Below are 17,635 nucleotides of genomic sequence, written 5' to 3' on the forward strand. Positions count from 1 at the left end.
TTGAGATGGAAGCAGAGTTTGGTGTGCTTCTGGTCTGTCTGTCCGTCTGTCTGTTCATAGGAAAACTTGCTAAGTTTTGATTCAAACCTGGGAAATGGTAGTTGTTGATGTAACTAAATCAAGCAGAGCGCTCGTAGAGCTGAATGAAGTGCTTTGCCCGGCGTTGATCCAGGAGGCACTTGGTTGGGTGGCAGAAGGAGACCTGTGCAGGACCACCACGACGGGAGGGGTGAAGGGCTCTCCGTGTGGGAACAGGCACAGGATCTCCCAACCCCTGGAGCAGCCTTGTGCAGCCGCTGGAGCACAGTGGCTTTGTGGGGAGCACAGCAGCCCATCACTCACTGTCCTTGCTTGGCAAACTGCTGTTTTCTTTTGCACATTTTGTGCTGCAGATTGTTTTCTTACTTTTTATTATTTTTGTTTGAGTGCTGGCCACTCAAGAGACCCCAGAGCTCTGATCCTTTAAGTAATTTTAGTTTGGAGGCTCAATAAATCCTTTTTTTGGCTTTAAGCTTGTTTTTGCTGTCTTCTTTCCATGCACTACCAAGTATTTCCTGTGTGACCTCAAGTGAGTCACATTTTCATTTAGAATATGAAGATTAGAGCAGCTGTGTGTCACAAAACACACCAACATAGATCTAAACCAGGCACTGTTTTCTGACAATATTTTGCCTGTTCTTTTCAGAGTCATGTTCAAGGTTTTCACAGTTTTTTAATGTAGACTCCATTTACTGATCAATTACTTTTGGTGAGGGACAGAGATAGGTTTTGGTTCAGGCCTGAGTACCGTGATCTGATGCGTGACACACACATTCAAGATCAAGCATTTGGTTTTTGTTGCTGTTATAAAATGAATCCAGAACTCTCTAATGTAGTTGATGAAGTTGTTTTTTATATTCCTATAGCCTCCTATCCTTACGCACGTGGAAGTGCAGAGCTGCTTCAGGGCCCTCTGGCAGCATGTGAAGTCAGCTGACTGAGGTCCTGTGTTAGCAGCTTCAAATGGAAGGCCATAAACTGTTATCACCCATCCTGTCTTCTTTCCCTCAGGGCTGCACAGCCTTGGTAAGGATGTTTCTAGAATCTCATCATGTCAGTGTAGAAGTCATGTTAGCAAACCGTGTGACAAAGGGAGAGAGGCAGGGATTATACCTGTTTATTTATGCAATGGCATACTTTAAAATCAGAGGTTGTTTGGATTGGGATTTTTTGGGTGTAGGGTTTGTCTGTTTTGGTTTTTTGTTGTTGGATTATCTCCCCCCAGGTTCTTTCAATGAGCAAAGCTGTCTCGACCTCTTTCTTCTATTTTTTTCCCCTGTTGGCTGCTAGAGATTGTATTGGTTTATGCTGAAGTCTGTTTGGGAAGGTTACAACAATATCCATGCAGTTACTGTGGTCTTGCAGGACTGAGGTCAGAGTCTAGCTCAGGACAGGAAACACATTTCAAACATTCAGATTCTTGTCTGTTTTATTCCTTCACTTACAATCATTTACAATGTGTTTGCATGTATGTCTAAATTTGCCAGCAGGATTTTTGCTGGTTGTCAGGTGAATGCTTGCAGACTCTTTTCTCTATAAGCAGTAGCAGTCACATCATATGTTGTTCTTAGAAGGCCTCCAGCAATGAGGCTGTTTGTGCAGGAAGTCCCCATCTTTGCGAGGTGAGATGCAAAAAGAGATCATCAGCTTATTTTTCCTTCCAGATGCTAAATCCATGTGCACTGGTAGGTAGGTAGATGTCTACCTGTATGTTAGAGCCTGTGACAGAGGTGCATTTTTTAGTGTGTGGGGTTCTTGCAGGGGCAGGTGGTTGTTGGAGGACCTGCCTTCTAGTAGGGCACCTTTGCTTCCAAGCCTCACATGTGCAGTGGCTGCAGTACACTGGTCACAGCTCTCTCCTGCCCTGGGCCCGTGGGCATTGGGTCACCCAGCTGCATTTGGCATAGAGGACTCAAGATGGGAGGAGAAGTAAAGTTGCTGGCCCACATGTTTGTGGGTGGCAGTAGTTGCAGTGTGGGGTGCAGAGCAGTGATGCCTGATAGCTAATATGTGAGGCTTGAGGAGGGTGAGCCATGTTAGTCCAGGAAAAGAGCATTTCTCATGCCACCTGAGCTGCTTGCAAGGACTGTCTGCATGTGCTCTCCAGTGTAGTTTTGGGATTTGGGTACTAAACAAGATTGTCATTCTCAAAATGTAGCTGCTTTTTCATTGCTTCAAAGGAAATCCTGGGACCTTTTCAAAAGGGAGTGATTCAAAGATGTAGAGCATGAGCAAATAGGACAGAGAGATGGAAATCTTTGATAATTAATACTGTTCTGGAAGAATTTTGTCTTGTTGCCAGTGTCGTGAACCTGCAATGGCTCTGCCTCTTGGTGTTAACTCATAGGAGTTGATTATTTCAGTTCTATTATCTTTGTCTAAAAATATGTCAGCAGACATGTTTTGTTCTGTATTCTGTAGGTGGTACTGGCAGAAGGAAAAGAGAGAGCCCTATGTGAAATTTATGGAGGCAAATTACCCACCTGGCTTCAGTTACGATGATTTTGGGCCACTGTTCACAGCAGAATTCTTTGATCCCAACCAGTGGGCAGACATTCTAAAGGCTTCAGGTGCAAAATACGTTGTCCTAACTTCAAAACATCATGAAGGTAAGTGGAAGGTTTGTGAATGTTAGTAATTGTTTAATTTATGTCAACAGAAGAGGGAAAAACAGGTGACTTTGCTGTTTGCTCAGAGAGATAGAGAAAGCCAGGCAGGCTTACCTGCCCCACCACAGCCAAAGAGGAAACAAACCACCCAAGAAATGGGCATGTGCTTTCCTGAGTCTTACACAAAAGCTGTGGCCATGAAGCTGACATAGGAGGAGCAATAGATTATGACACTGGTCTCTTGCTGTAGGTAAGTCAGCCTGAAGTGGTGGTAGTAGCAGCTGAGCTTCCTGCAGTAGCCATAGTTAATTTCTTATTTTTGTGCACTTTATTGCTGAAATAACCATAAAAGTGAATTCTGCACTGTTTAACATATGGAGAGCTGCTGTGTGCAGGCAGTTAATGAGCTCTGTAGGTTTCCCCCAGGAATTTAGGACTACGTTCCAGGAGTCAACTTCAGAGTTAGGAAGGTACACATGGTATAACTCTTTCTGATGCAATGCATAGAAGCCAAAACCTTGTACCAGGTCTGCCACTTTACAGGTACAATTGATTTTTAGCACTGTGATTGTAAGATACTTTGCAGAGAAAAGCAGAGAAGGAGAAAGCTGCTAGAAGAAAATCTGGTAGCAAGGAAAGTATAAAATGCTAAGATGCAATGTGATAGTACATCTAATGAATGCTGTTGGTCTTTGGGGAGATGTGGGTTCAAGACTGGCAGCTCTTGACTTGTAAATTTTAATCTCTGCTCTGACACATAAATCTTGATGATGCCTGTGGTGAAATTCCCAGTGACTTCCAAAGAACCATGATTTATTCAGTCTGTCCTGTAGCCTTGGGCATGAATTTTTAGCTTGTTTGTCTAGTCAGTACAATTGCATGTATCCAGTTCACAAAAATATGGCAAGATTTATGAGGCAATGAGTATAAAGCAGTCTGAAGGTGAGAGTGGAGCTCCCCTGGCACTGGTCTGAGTCGGCAGTGCAGTAGTATTTGTAAGTGCATATGCTGGATTGCTGCATGTCTGAATTGTCAAATCCCTCCTGATATTTAATGCTGATATTTCATAAACTGTTTCAGGAGCCTTTGCACTCTGCTTATATACATGTACCAAGTAGTTGACCAAGCTGCTATAGATACCAAGACAAATGAAAAATGAACATTTGCATAAGATGGATACAGAAGAGAACAGTGTTTGAATGCAAATGATATTAGCTTGTGCTTGCTGCAACTGAGAGTTTTATCTTCCAGTTGTTGTGTATTTACAGTTCTCATTTGACATAGATGCCTTGAAAGCTGCTATATTTTTGTTTAATTTCATAGAATCACAGAACGGTTTGTGTTGAAACAGCCTTAAAGATTGTCTAGTTAATTTAATCAGGACATATGAGTGGAGTGAATAGTTAAAGAATAATTACCCTAAGCGGTACAGAACTGGAAAATATAAATGCATATGTGTATGTATAAAAAAATACATAAACATATCTGACTTGGTATTCCGATGACTACCATCATCATGCAGGAACAGATTACAGGCACACTTTACACCACAATAACTATATATATATATATCTATATATATAAAATTTTTATTACTTTGTGTTTATTTTTTGCAACACCCTTCCAAACCACTTTCCAGAAAGAGGAACTATAACTTCTCTTCTTTGCTTCTCTTTCTCATTTCTCTTTCCAGGATTTACTTTGTGGGGGTCCAAGTATTCTTGGAACTGGAATGCTGTTGATGTGGGACCAAAGCGAGATCTTGTTGCTGAACTAGCAATGTCTGTTAGGAACAGGACTGACTTGCATTTTGGGTTATATCATTCCCTGTTTGAATGGTTTAATCCTCTCTTCCTTGAGGATGCCACCAATGCCTTTAAGACAAGAAAGTTTCCAACCAGTAAATCACTACCAGAACTCTATGAACTTGTGAGCAAATACCAGCCAGAAATAATTTGGTCCGATGGGAATGGAAATGCTCCAGATACTTACTGGAACAGCACTGGTTTCTTGGCTTGGCTGTATAATGACAGGTACATAACGATGCTGGTTTAGCTCCTTATCTGAAATTCTGTTCTGTGCCTAGTTTGTTTCATTTTCTGTTTATTTTGTGGAACCTGTTACCTCTGCTTAAAGGGACTTAACAAAATACAAACTTGCCTGAAACAGAGAATTCACATCTCCCCTAGAACTATCAAAGCTTGTTTTAGAAAAAGACTGCTTTGCATTTTTTAAACACTTTTGCAAATTAATCAGTTAAGATGGTATTGGTTATTCTGCCTAATCATGGTCTTCCATAAGTATTTGCTACTGCACAGAAACACAGGATAGCAGGACAGCTTGAGAATATGGGTACGTTGTTGTCACAGCAGACTGAAGATCTGGCAGTGGATGTGGAGTGCAGCCTGATTTGTGGCAGACCTCCTGTGAAAGTCTGGAGCGTATTTCCCGAAGAAATGCCAATCTGGAGCTTTTACTAGCAGAGGATGAGAATAGAATTCCTGACATTGCACTTAATCTAATTGTAATAAATGACTAGTACAGAAGTCACCCAGAATGTTAGTTCCTGGGAGGGGTGTGTGTGGGAAGGGATTGTGCTGGCTGTGACCGCGTTTTGTGGAATACACGTAATGGAATGTCTCTGTTCCCAGCCCAGTCCGGGACACAGTTGTGACCAATGACCGCTGGGGAGTTGGCAGCATCTGTACTCATGGAGGCTTCTACACCTGCAGTGACCGGTATAACCCTGGCCACCTCCTGCCTCACAAGTGGGAGAACTGTATGACAATCGACAAGAAGTCGTGGGGGTACCGCAGGAACGCACAGCTTGACGATTACCTCACCATCGAGGACTTGGTGAAGGTACAGCAGGGCAAAGGAGTTGTCTGCAACTTCCCATCCTCTCTCCCAGTGCTATATAACATTTCACTTATGGACAAATCATTGTATTCATTTGCACCCTAACACTGTCAGGATGGAATATCCATGTAATCCTTAATAATTTTATAGAAATGACCAAGAGAGAGATTATCTAGTAAAAATTCAGTTAGTTCCTTAGAAGCTGTTTCCCCTGTGAGTAACTGGCCAAGGACTGATCTGGACAGCCTCATAATTACCTTTTCTACTAAGTTTTTCTGGTAACTGCACGTCTCAGTGGAGCAGAAGCAAACAGTTGCAGTTTTACAGTTCCTGTTTAGGAACTCCTGATTGAAGGCTACATCTTCTCCCCTTTATAGCTAGAAACAGTTTATGACTCAATAGTTGTTTTACCTTGTAGTGAGAAACTTTCCTTAGAGACATACAGGTAAACACTAGGAGGTGCAGACAGCTGGTGTAAGTAGAACATTGATTCCCTTTGCTAGCCTAAGGTATTAAAAAAGATTTGAAGCTTAGGAAAACTGAACAAAAGGCAGGCTGATCAGTCTTTCAGAAAAATGCATTTAATTGCAAAATTCAGCTAGTGAGGGGAAGATTGATTGATTGTTATTGTTGTTTAATCCAAATCTGTTTCTAGTACTGTCCTTGCAAAAGACAATTTCAAATTAAAATAACCTTTCCAGAGGCAGCAAGTTTGAATTCATTCAGTAGCTTATCTGCAGCTGTCTGTTCCTCAGACTTGTGCATCTCAGTCCATGATCTTTGGAGGGCAGTGTGGATGTGAACACACATTTTATACACTCTCTGGAAGGCTACTTTGTGTTTTACAGATGTCTCTGTAAGATACTGAGAGCATCAAACAGAGGAAGAAGGAAGAAGTTGCTTCTAAGTTTCCATAAAGATGAAGTGGCAACTATTAGCCTTATTGTAGTATGGTGCAGAGAAATCATGTGTCTGTTCTATCAGTAAAACCCTCATGACATTGTTGCAGAAGTCAAAATGTTAAAAAGTTGTAGGATCTGATTCTAATGTGAATTCAGTCAGACATGCTGGTGCAACAATGTATTTTGGGCTGGTTTCTGATATAAAAGTTGACAAGAAAGCTTTGTTTTATGGGAACTTAAGTTTTGTAGTGACGGTTGGGATGACTCCTGAAGTCTCAGTGTGCAGCAGTGACACAGCTCATTCCGTTCATTGTTCTGAAGCAGTAGGGCAGACTTTAGAAACTACTTCAAATGTGTCATTTCATTAGTCGTAACCATATGCTCTGTGCTTTTAAAAACATTTCAGGAACTTGTAGAAACAGTGTCTTGTGGAGGGAACCTGTTGATGAATATCGGGCCCACTCACGATGGTCGCATCGCCGTTATATTTGAGGAGCGCCTGAGGCAGATGGGTGCCTGGCTGCAGGTCAACGGAGAAGCCATCTATGGAACAAAACCATGGAGAGCACAGAACGACTCACTCACACCACAAGTGTGGTAAGGAAAAAAATAGGCTGTGTAAAGCAGCACCAATATATGTGAAGCTTTGAAATGAGAATTGATGCTACAGAAATCACCATCTTGGTGCCATACCAAGCGAAGAAAGCGTTTTCTCCAACCTGTGGTGTGGTGAAATTAACCCCTCTGTCAGTTTAGGTAACTGCACATGTCTAAAACAATAGGTAGAGACTGTAGTTTTGAGAAGATGCTGAGGCTGAAGGTTGCAAGCATTTTCATTACCGATCTTGTGCTTTTAGTGTAGTTTGCAACAGAAACTAAAAAAAAAAAATATACAAATCTGGAAATATAAAATTGCTATGAAGTGTTTATGTGTACAAAGGAGTACTTGATGTTTAGAGAGGAAGAAACTAGAAACCAGTCTAGCATATTCTGCATTTCTTCTTCAGGTAAAAATGCATGGGAAGATAACAGCAATTGTTTGGTCACTGATCACAGCCAGTCTCTGAACTCCCCTTTGCCTGTGTGACTTGTAGCTGCTGTAATGCCTTAATGATTCATCAGGGTTTTGGGCTTGACCCTCTTCTCTGTCTCAGTGGGCATTTTTACTCCTGTTCCCAGTAAGATTTGGCCATCTGGGTTTAGCCTGGAGATGCTGAACTGTTGACTGTTTAGCAAAACCAGTTTCAAGAGCAATACAAAATTGTAAGTAAATGAAGGAAGGAAGAAGCGTATGCCACAACATTTCCAATGGCATTGTGTAGATTATGTCTGCTGAAAATAATGTTTTCAAAAACTAGCTCTGCAAGGTGGAAGCTCTATTGTCACACATACTCGTTAATTTTTTTAGTCTGTGTTTGTTGATAGATGTGAATTGCCATGTTTTCCTGAACATAACCCACAATTATCTGTTAATGGTTCCCCCTGTCCTGCAAGTACCTCCTTCCTATATGGCTGAGCAGCATTGAGTTGTTTCATGTGTGCTGGAGTTACTACAGATGTTTACCTCTGAATTCAGTTATTTAATAGTCTCCATTTCCTCTGGTTTGTTGCAACAAACTTTCACAAAGGGTATAGATCATCTAACAAGATGGTTATGGGTGTGAAAATGTAATTTAATGCTGAGTTTTGAAATCCATTTTTCCAGTCTTGGAAGGCGCTCTATGTGTTTACAAGGAAAAACTGACATGCATTTCTGTTGCTCATTTCCAACCAGGTATACTTTCAGCCCTAAAGAAGGGAAAGTCAATGCTATCTTCCTGAACTGGCCAGTCTCTGGGACTCTGGAACTTGGTGAGCCACAGGCTAAGCTTGGAGAAACACAGGTAAAAGACAGCAAACACACAGGCACACACACAGAGAGCCACAAACATACAAACACATATACATACACAAATACACACAAACAGAAACACACACTCTCCTCTCCAGGATTTGTCATGTTCCATCGTGTTTAGGTTCCTGACATATTTGGGAATGCATAGCTCTTAGGACAGAGTATGCTGGAAGAAACCCAGCAAAATGTTTTTTTTTCTGGGACCTCCTTGTCATAGTCCTCCCAGTGGGATGTTTCTTCTCCAGTAAACAAAGTTAGACTGAGGTGTTGCTGGGGAAAGTTCTAGCTTGCAGACTAAGAATCGTAAAAAGAGGCCAAGTAGCAGGGGAAAAAACTGTGCTGCCCCTCCTGTTTCCTGAGTAGACTCTAACTCAGCATGACTTTCCTTTATAAATAGCATCCTCATGGCTTTGGTGATATGGGAGTTGCTGCAGTGGTGCAGTTGTCTCAAGTCAAAGCCTTGCCCAAAGGGAACACATGCAGAGGTTTTTGTTCCCCAGGGAGGCTAAACTCTAAGTCTTTGCAACCCTCGATGTGCATCCTTACAGCAAGTGGAAGTCAGAAGTTGAGGACACTGATGCCAAACCTACACTAGCAAGTAGTGTAATCCAATGAAGCAGAACTCCCTGTCAGCTCTGTGCATTTATGTGGGGGAGATTTGCTTTGACTCAGCTCTGTTCTGGTCTCATGCACTGGTCCATTAGGTGCTGAAGTGCATTAAGGGTGTTTCTGGACTGCTGCATCTGGTCTAGTTCCATATGAAAGTAGTCTGATTGGTGCCAGAACAGCTCTGTGATAAGGCAGAGTCATTTCAGAAGTGATGCAGATGCATCTTGAATTTTGGAGAGGCAGTTAGGCTCTGTGTGCACAACAGAGTACTGGTGCTCAGTGGTAGAGACTGGTCTTCAGCTGCTCCAGCATGCCACCAGCTGGCCTGTTTTTGAGCCTGGAGATGCTGAACTGTTGACTGTTCAGCAAAACCAGTTTCAAGAGCAATACAAAATTGTAAGTAAGTGAAGGAAGGAATGTTATAAGCGTATGCCACGTTTCCAATGGCATCGTGTAGATAATGTCTGCTGAAAATAATGTTTTTAAAAACTCGCTCTACAAGGTGGGAGCTCTATTGTCACACATATTATTGCTAATTTTTTTAGTCTGTGTTGGTTTATAGATGTGAATTGCTATAAACCTGTGTGTTTTTAGTGTAAGGGGTTATTCAGGTTAACTCATTCATGGCTCCTAGTCCCACCACAAAAGTGGGTATTTGAGAGACAGATGATACAAAGCTCTGTACTGTGGCACCTAGATCCCTGTTTAGACCTAAATACTGTCCCAAATACTTCTGAAAGGTGTTTGTTCGCTTTCTACGGCCCTAAGTATGTGCCAAGACCCAACATGACTACCTTTATTATTTGCATATCTACTTTGCAAGTATTTTCCTACTGCAGTCAATGATCATCACTTGGCTGTTAAGTGGCATTTAAGGATAACTGGTTAGTAAGGTAGCTATGGATCAACACTTATTTTGTCAATATTGCAATTATATGCACTTTGAAAAGGCACTGTTCTAATTACAGTGTGTGTTTCCATCTCAGGTGCAGCTGGCTGGCTACAAGGAACTGCTGAAATGGGTTGCACTCGGAGAGAAGGGAATCCTTGTAGCTCTACCTCCATTAACTCCTAAGCAACTGCCCTGTCAGTGGGGCTGGACTTTACAGCTGACTGACATAAACTGAGCCCTACTCTGCTGGAGCCCTGGCTAGCAGGGAATGCTCATGTTTCACCATTTCTCATCACTGGTTTTGAACTTACTTGCTTGACTGATAAACACTAATAAATCTACTCTTTTGATGAAAGGTGGGCTGTTATTGAAGGGTAGAATGGAACAAACCTTGCTTGATGCCTAGCACTAGATAGTTAATCCTCTGCATTCAATTTGTTTCTTTGAACTTGTGTGAAAAAAATAAGCAGGTATATACCCCTCCACTCATTTTAGTCAGTTTCTGGTCAAATTACATGAAGAGCAGGCACTAGAGATTTGTAGTTGTGAGAAAGAGGAAACCTCAGGCCACTATGCACATAGGTCAGTTGTACACCCTCTGTAATGTAAGAAATCTCAGTTCCACAAAACTGCACAGTTAAAACTGACAGTTTTAGAGAAAAGAATAAACTTTTCCAGGTGTGTGCAACAAGTGGCAGCTGGGAGTTTCAGCTGAACAGGGTAACAGCTGCAGGAACAGGCCTGTAAGGCTTAGGAATTCATCACAGGTGCATGGAGGCAATGCATATGTACATCATCATTTCTCATCCTGGAAGTCATTAATTTTGCATGTTCCTACTCTTAGAGAGACAGCATTTTAAGCAGAGGGTAGATTGCACCCAGCTTGAAAAATTTCCAAACTCATGTGCCAAAAGTTGTAGGGACAGACACAAAATGTGAAGTTTGCAAAGGGGAAGATAAAGGACAATAAAAAGCACAAATTGTTTCTGTTTCAGTGTAGAGATCGAAGGTTTATTTCTCCTGAGTAATGTTAATAAGTGCAAATTTGTTACCATATAACTTAAATTTATTCTTTCAGTTGTGTCTTAAGTTTGAGCGATGGGCCAAACTAGGTAATTCCCTTTCCTGCCAGTAATGTTAATGCACACATGAATTTTACATTAAAATATTTTATTACAATACAGACAATCAGGCTCAAAATTAATACAAATCAAGATAAAATATTTACAGGGCAATGTGTACAGTGTAGCTGTTTGAACAGCATAAACATGAGAACAGCTAAAAAACCACATTCCTTTAGTATTAAGTAACAGAGAGCACACCCCCAGCTGGTTCAAGAGGAAGATGCCTCTGTTGGCAAAGGCTTTCTGAAGATCAAGAGGCTCTTTGGAACAACATGGATAAAGCTAAGGAAAAAAATTTCCTTTTTATAAAGAAAAATTTAGGGGGAGAAGAAGAAAAAAAGCCTTAATTCATTCTGCTACTCTGTGCTATTCTAAGATCACTCTCATTAGCTCTTCCCAAAATTCTTCCAAACACCCCAGGCAAACAAATGGGTTTCTCAGTAGCTTGTTGTAGTACTGCCACCAGGTGCCTTGTAGATGCAATAAAAAAGGTCAAATGAATTACAGGAGAGTTCAGCCACTTTTTAAATAGAAAAGTCTTTACATACAATGATTCTTTCAACAATATTTTTAATGGGTGTTTGAAATATAATTCTATTTGAAGAAATATGGACTCACTCCCACTTTCCTCAGAGTGTTCTTCCTGCTGGTCTGCCACTCCTACACCATTACAGAATTAACCCAAGCCATCAGTAGTCACAAGGGATTCGTTATAAATACACCACCTATTCCTAAACATGTGCAGGTCATTTCTCTAGTTGCTGAGGGGTACTGAAAGCTTCGTAAACATTAGCAGCAAAGTCTTTCACTTGTTCCATCATCAACAGATCCTGGAAGAAACATAAAAAACTAAATTTGCTTCACTGAATGCATCCACCAGTATTCTGGTTTTGCTGCAGTACAGAATTCATCATGAGAAAAGCCCCTGGCACTCCCACAGAGATGCAACTCAATTTTCTTGCTTTGGAAAGGTTTAGGAGCAGAACTGCAAGTAGAACCAAGTCAAGGTCCCTTTCTGTGCTTCTGCACAGTTCAGCAGAGGAAAGAGGTTCTAGAAAAACACTCTTATTTTTGGACAATACAAGTTTACTATACCAATTATATCCAAATTTTTTAAAGCCACTGAAATTAAACAGAATGAAGTTATTAAAAAGCAATATGCAATGTTAATTTGAAAAAAATTTAATTGGGATGTAAATAAAGAAGATTCTTACCTGAACGAAGTGACTGGGTGTTTCACTGCATACTGAATGGATCTGTCCATTTATTATTGGAATTATCTTGGCTAAAGGAAGACTGACACTGGAAAGACTAGAACAGAACAAAAAATATTGACCTAGACCTGCTCTGAGATTGATAAAGCAACTAAACTGTGATTACTGGAATTCTAAGTTACTGCTTAAAAAGTAAGTATTGGAAGTCTGCAAACTAAAATGTACAGATGAAGGGGTTTCCCCCTGTCAAAGCCTTTCATTTGATACAGAGAAGCACTAGAAGCAAATTTCAGTTGGTGTTCTTATTACACACAGTTTCACACTTGATTCTCATGCAAGAGAATTAGAGTTTAGCCAGAGTCTTTACATGTTTGTATGTAGACAGGTGATAGAACTGCCACTCTATAATCTCACACTTTCAAACTGAACTAGGCTTAGGACAGACAGGCAAACTACAGCCTTTGAGAAATTTTAAGTGATATTTTTAAAATAAAAACATGACACTCTGAATGTAATTAGTTACTAAATAAACATACACAAGCCCACATTATTCAAGGCTTTAAATTTCAATAGTTAAGAAATAATATTTCAAGGTTTTGAACTCAGCTTCTGGGTTTGTAACACTCACTGCACTGTTTAAAACCAAAGTTAACTTCAAGATAAAAGCTGTTTTTACACAGTCTTCTAGAAAGATGTAGAAAACCCTGAATGTTACCATGTTTTCTCAGCACAACAGTGAAGATCCTAGAGCTCAGTGTGTGCTCTGGCTCCCTATTTGGAGGATCCTGGCAGTGCCACCCACTGTGCTCGAGAACCACAGTCAGAGGGTGCCTGGGGCGCAGAGCGCTGGTTGCCCAGCCGAGGGAAGGCTCCTCACAGGGAGCTACTGCAGCACATCTTTCAGCAGTCACCACCAGTGGGGTAAACCCTCCCTAGCCCTTAAGGCAATGTCTGCACAGTGTTCAGGCAAAAAGTGGAAGGTAGAGGTCACCTGATTTCTAGTTCTAGATCTGCAAGTAACAGTGGGAAAGATAGCTGACCTATATTCTAGCAATTTCATGGGTGGGAACAAACATGCAATAGTCCTAGCTGTCTAGCTGACCAAAGTGAGGACAGTGCAGTGATTCTTGAAAAGCAAGTAGCAGAGTAATATTTCCAGCATAAGAACTTCAAGAAGGCAGGAAAATCAATACCTTTTTCATAATTCACCATGGACTGAAAGCATTATTGACATGAGAACCACAACAAAGAAAACCTTTACCTATTTACAGAGCCATTCTGAGAGAGGTCCTTTTCGGTAGGTCTGAAAAACTCTGCCATATTGTCCAGCAGTCGACTGAATCCTCTATTTAAACAAGTGCTCAAAACTGTACTGAAGTCTGGACTGAAGGAAGAAAGACCAGTTTGATTCCTGGGGTTTGTTTTTTCAAACTAAAAACCCTGCAAGTACTCAGTGCTACAGATGTGCCTCCCCTCCAGGAAGATCTATGACCCAGACAAGTGCACAGCCACCTCAGCGAAGATCAGCTCCCTCAACAACCTCAGCTCTACCCTAAGATTACTAAACCCCAGACAAATAGAAAACATTCCTCACTTCTATTTCTTACTAAGTACTAACATAGAACAGATTTATCTTAAAATGCTCCCGATCTCTAGCAGCTAAATGGTAAGAATGGTTTGACATTTGGCTCAATTCCCTCATATCCTGTGTTTATTACAGAAGTCTCACCTGGGTAGCTCTCTGGTAAAAGGACCCAGATGACCACTCTCAAACCCATGCACTAAAAATAAACTCCAATGAGCCAATACCAGTGTTTGCTTTATCAAAGCAGGTAAATCCAACAACATTACTCTCAATTTACCCTGCTTTAGCAGAAGAGAAGTACTCCTCTGGTCCTGCTGACTACAGAAAGGGTGAAGAAGAGATAAAGGGTCTGACTAGGAAGGACATTCCTGATATCTCACTAAGGCAGGATTATTATTTATAAGTTTCAGAGCTCCCAAATTTGGAAAATCCCAGCCTACAATTAGTGAATATAAACATTTAGTACAGAGCAGTCACATTTCAGAAACAGAAAGTTGTCAGCTTTTCTAGAAAAGTAATCATCTTACATAAACAAGAGTTGTGAGGAAGACTTTAGTGTGAATACAGGATATTTCTCCATACCTCTCCAGCATATCTCTAGTTTCATTCAGCAATTTAATTGTAGCAATGTCTCTTTCTGTGAGTCCATAGGCCTAGAAAAGCAAAGGCAGACACTGTTTATTAAGTTCCATCATTAACTCTAAGAGTAAGAGTAGACATAGAGAAGTTTTCTATCATGGAATTAAGTCAAGATATACAAATCAGATCTAAAGAGAATATTGTTTAAATCAGTTTCTTTATAATTTGTTTTAAGTGGTCACTGTGGGTTTTTTTTAACTGAAAACAATACTAGCAGGAAATACCAAAGAAACTGAGCAAGGTGTTTTTCCACTTCTGACCTTCAAAACTGAAATAAACCCAATGTATCAGCTTAAGTTAAAGCCATAAGTGCACGGAGCCACAGGCTGAAGCCCAAGTTTCGTCTTTACACTGTGTAATACCAAGCACAGAATGTGTTTTCTCCAACCTGTGGTGTGGATGGAGACAAACACCTTCACAAAACTTAGGAAATTAATGTTACAACTGAGATTAGATACACCTTTCTCTTGAATCCTGTTCATTTTCCAGCCCAAAGCAACAAAGGACTCCAGCAAACCATCATCTTGTGCATCAGCCAAGACACTACAACAGTCGGTGAACTTTGCTGGGACACAAGTGCAAGTGATACAATTTAGCTCAGAGCTGAGTTAAGCTGCACTGTCACAGCTTCTGTCAGGGGCTACAAGCAGTAACTGGGCTGTGTTTCTGAGCACAAAGCTGAAATTCTGAGGATGACACCTTTTTTCAATCAAATCTGAAGAAAATACAACTTTGCCTAAGTTAGAGAGCTAAGGACACTTTATTTATGATGGAAGAGGCTTCACCATTTATCAAAGATACATGTGCCATGGTCCTCTGACTGTCATGCACCCTTCCCTCCCTGAAAAACAAACAAACATGCAGAATGAAAACAGGTAGATGAAAGAAACTGAAACAAGTACCTGGCTAGCCAAGGGGTGTTCTTCATCTGGCATCAGATAATGACATAAGGGAGAGTAAGAGGCAATCTGATCTGAATCTTTATGTTCCACTACTTCCCTGATATCTTTTAGTTTCTGTTCCAGGTCCAGAAGAGACAGGGTGTGTTTAAGGGAAATACTGGAAAGGAAAAAGACCACACTGTTGATTGCAAAATGAATAACAATGCATTCTATTCCTACCAGCAAGACACAAGTAACAAGATCCCAATCTACAACACAGGTTTTGACTGACAGACATAGCCTGCTATAATAAAAACACTGGTTTGGAAAAGTCAATCCCTTTCTTTTTACATTTTAATAAAACTCACTGTTTTGGGAGAAGTCATCACAATACAACTTAAAGCTAGCCACAGAGAAACACAGGCTCTTACCTTCCAAAAACTTTATGCACAGCTTGTTTAACAATGGTTATTAACTCAGTCAGTCCTAAAAGGAGGAAAGCATCAAAATTATTCTAATGATTTGTTCAAGTCTGGAAAATGGAGAACTTTGTAAGTGCAGTTAGCTCAAAATAAGCACCATACCATCTCCTAAAAGGTGCTGAATGCTTGATAAATATTGCTGCTGGACTTCAGGGGGAGCGAGTGGTGTCTGTGGGGGAAAAAAACCAACAGTTCTGTAACATGTCAACAGCAGAGGCAATGAAAAAATAATTTCAAACAGGTTGCAACCAATTTTCTTAATCTTTATCATACCCTATAGCAGATGGATTTTCCCATTCTCATGCAACTCTGTAGTTTCTGACTCTTCCTGCCATGAATCCCTGCATCTTTCCTAAGTCCTCTAGTATTCTTTTCTTCTATACAGATCTCTCTTCTATCTTCAGTGGCACAGAAAAATCTTTCACTTTTCATTCATATACAGAAAAACCTCTTAAAAACCTGCATTGCAGGTGAAACTAGACCATCCACCACCCCAAGAATAAAACCTAATGGAGTAAGTTATTTATGCTGAAACTTAACAAAAGCTTATTTGACAGAGAAGAAGTTTTCAGGAACCAAGACAGGATCCCAATTTGCTCCAGTGGAGTGCCTCAGAGCTGGCCCTGTCAACCTACTGTTCTATTGAAAAAAATAACAGAAAGGAAACAGGTTTCCAGTCCAAACTCATCTTGCCTTTCTAAAAAAGCTTTTTCAGGTTTTACAAAGTGAAGCAAGACCTCAGTCAACCCTGGTCTCCCTGATGAAAGCTCTTCTCAGACCTGCCTTGGCATGCTGTTCCGTGACTCTCAGCAGGAGCCATCACAGAGGGCATACGAAACTAATCAAAGTTTCTATCCACTATTTTTAGATGAGCTGTCCAGATCTCACTCTCTATGTTGGGCACTTGCTTACTATGGGATCTATCTTTATTGAGCAGTGATAGATATACTATATAAACAAATCCCAAGTCTTCTACCTTGCTTGGCTCCACCAACACACATTTTAGTAGACGGTCTTCTGGAGTTAAACCAAATACTCAAAATTTAAAAGACAACATTTTTCTTCTTTAATCCTAGAAAAATTTAACTAGAGGAATTAATGTACATGCTAGGGAGACTTAAGCATTTATATATATAAATTTGCATACATATCTTGGATCATTGACACAGTATTACTGTTCCACAAAAAATGAAAGCAAAGAAATGAGTTCACATTGGCATTTAGATATTAAGTCACCTTCTTTAAGCAAGACAAATGCAGACCAAAGGTATTCTTCAATATTGCTAGTATTTGGTAAAGCAACATTATCACCAAATCATCCAAACTGAGGCTACCAAAAAGACATCAATGCATCTTACTTCTACTACTGCTTCTACATTTCCCACTCTTGTAAGAACTCCTGGTTTCATTCTAATACTCCTAAACTATGCCCTTTTTATCTCTCACCAAATAATCCTTTTATTTCCAAGGAAGTGGAAGTTCTACCCTTGAAGCAAAACAAGAAACGTACCGTGCCATTTTTGCAGAGTGCAGCATTATCCAGGTAGATGTAACCACCTATAATATTTAACTGGACTCGCAAAAGAACTACTAGCATACAGGTACTATACACAGCTACAATGCTTCTTGTGAAACCTTGAAAAGACGAAAGAAAAGAACTTCAAAGTCAAAGAAATAAGGGTGAGTCAAGGGGAGAGAGTGCTCTCCAAGACTCAAGATTTAAATACACAGTCACATTTCTCTCATTGGTTGTCATAACACGTTTTCACAATACATACCCAAGATGGTCATGAGCTAATGTGCTAGAGCTACATCTAAAATGTCCCATTTAAAGTCCTACATTAATATAATTTTTCACATTGCACAAGTTACTCAGAGAAAAATAAAAACTATACAAGTTACTTCA

General features: G+C 40.4%; 2 protein-coding genes across 2 annotated transcripts in view; one reads left to right on the forward strand and one right to left on the reverse strand.

The window, feature by feature from the left end:
- The first annotated feature begins 2,437 nt into the window (after positions 1-2,437).
- On the forward strand, positions 2,438-10,056 carry FUCA2 (fucosidase, alpha-L- 2, plasma). Its single transcript, XM_009083878.1, has 6 exons — positions 2,438-2,648; positions 4,342-4,681; positions 5,300-5,510; positions 6,816-7,006; positions 8,184-8,292; positions 9,899-10,056. Exons 1-6 carry the CDS (start codon positions 2,438-2,440, stop codon positions 10,037-10,039), a joined length of 1,203 nt encoding a protein of 400 aa, XP_009082126.1. The 3' UTR covers positions 10,040-10,056.
- Positions 10,057-11,037: 981 nt separating this feature from the next.
- The window catches only part of PEX3 (peroxisomal biogenesis factor 3), a 13,507-nt gene continuing 6,909 nt past the window's right edge, over positions 11,038-17,635 (reverse strand). The window contains exons 5-12 of the mRNA XM_009083880.1: positions 17,240-17,364; positions 15,832-15,898; positions 15,679-15,733; positions 15,269-15,425; positions 14,310-14,380; positions 13,404-13,526; positions 12,143-12,239; positions 11,038-11,758 (exon numbers count right to left, since the gene is read on the reverse strand). Of these exons, the coding sequence (XP_009082128.1) occupies positions 11,675-11,758; positions 12,143-12,239; positions 13,404-13,526; positions 14,310-14,380; positions 15,269-15,425; positions 15,679-15,733; positions 15,832-15,898; positions 17,240-17,364 (779 nt within the window). The 3' untranslated portion in view covers positions 11,038-11,674. The remainder of the gene's footprint in view (positions 11,759-12,142; positions 12,240-13,403; positions 13,527-14,309; positions 14,381-15,268; positions 15,426-15,678; positions 15,734-15,831; positions 15,899-17,239; positions 17,365-17,635) is intronic.

This window comes from Acanthisitta chloris, unplaced genomic scaffold (genome assembly GCF_000695815.1).
Source record: "Acanthisitta chloris isolate BGI_N310 unplaced genomic scaffold, ASM69581v1 scaffold7201, whole genome shotgun sequence".
In the NCBI taxonomy this organism is placed as follows: domain Eukaryota; kingdom Metazoa; phylum Chordata; class Aves; order Passeriformes; family Acanthisittidae; genus Acanthisitta; species Acanthisitta chloris.

Bases quoted from the DNA above. Each gene is read 5' to 3' on its own strand.
- FUCA2 (XM_009083878.1), top strand. From the start codon at position 2,438: ATGTTTTGTTCTGTATTCTGTAGGTGGTACTGGCAGAAGGAAAAGAGA. The intron at 5,511-6,815 runs GTACAGCAGGGC...AAAACATTTCAG, and splicing joins CCATCGAGGACTTGGTGAAG to GAACTTGTAGAAACAGTGTC. The intron at 7,007-8,183 runs GTAAGGAAAAAA...ATTTCCAACCAG, and splicing joins TCACTCACACCACAAGTGTG to GTATACTTTCAGCCCTAAAG.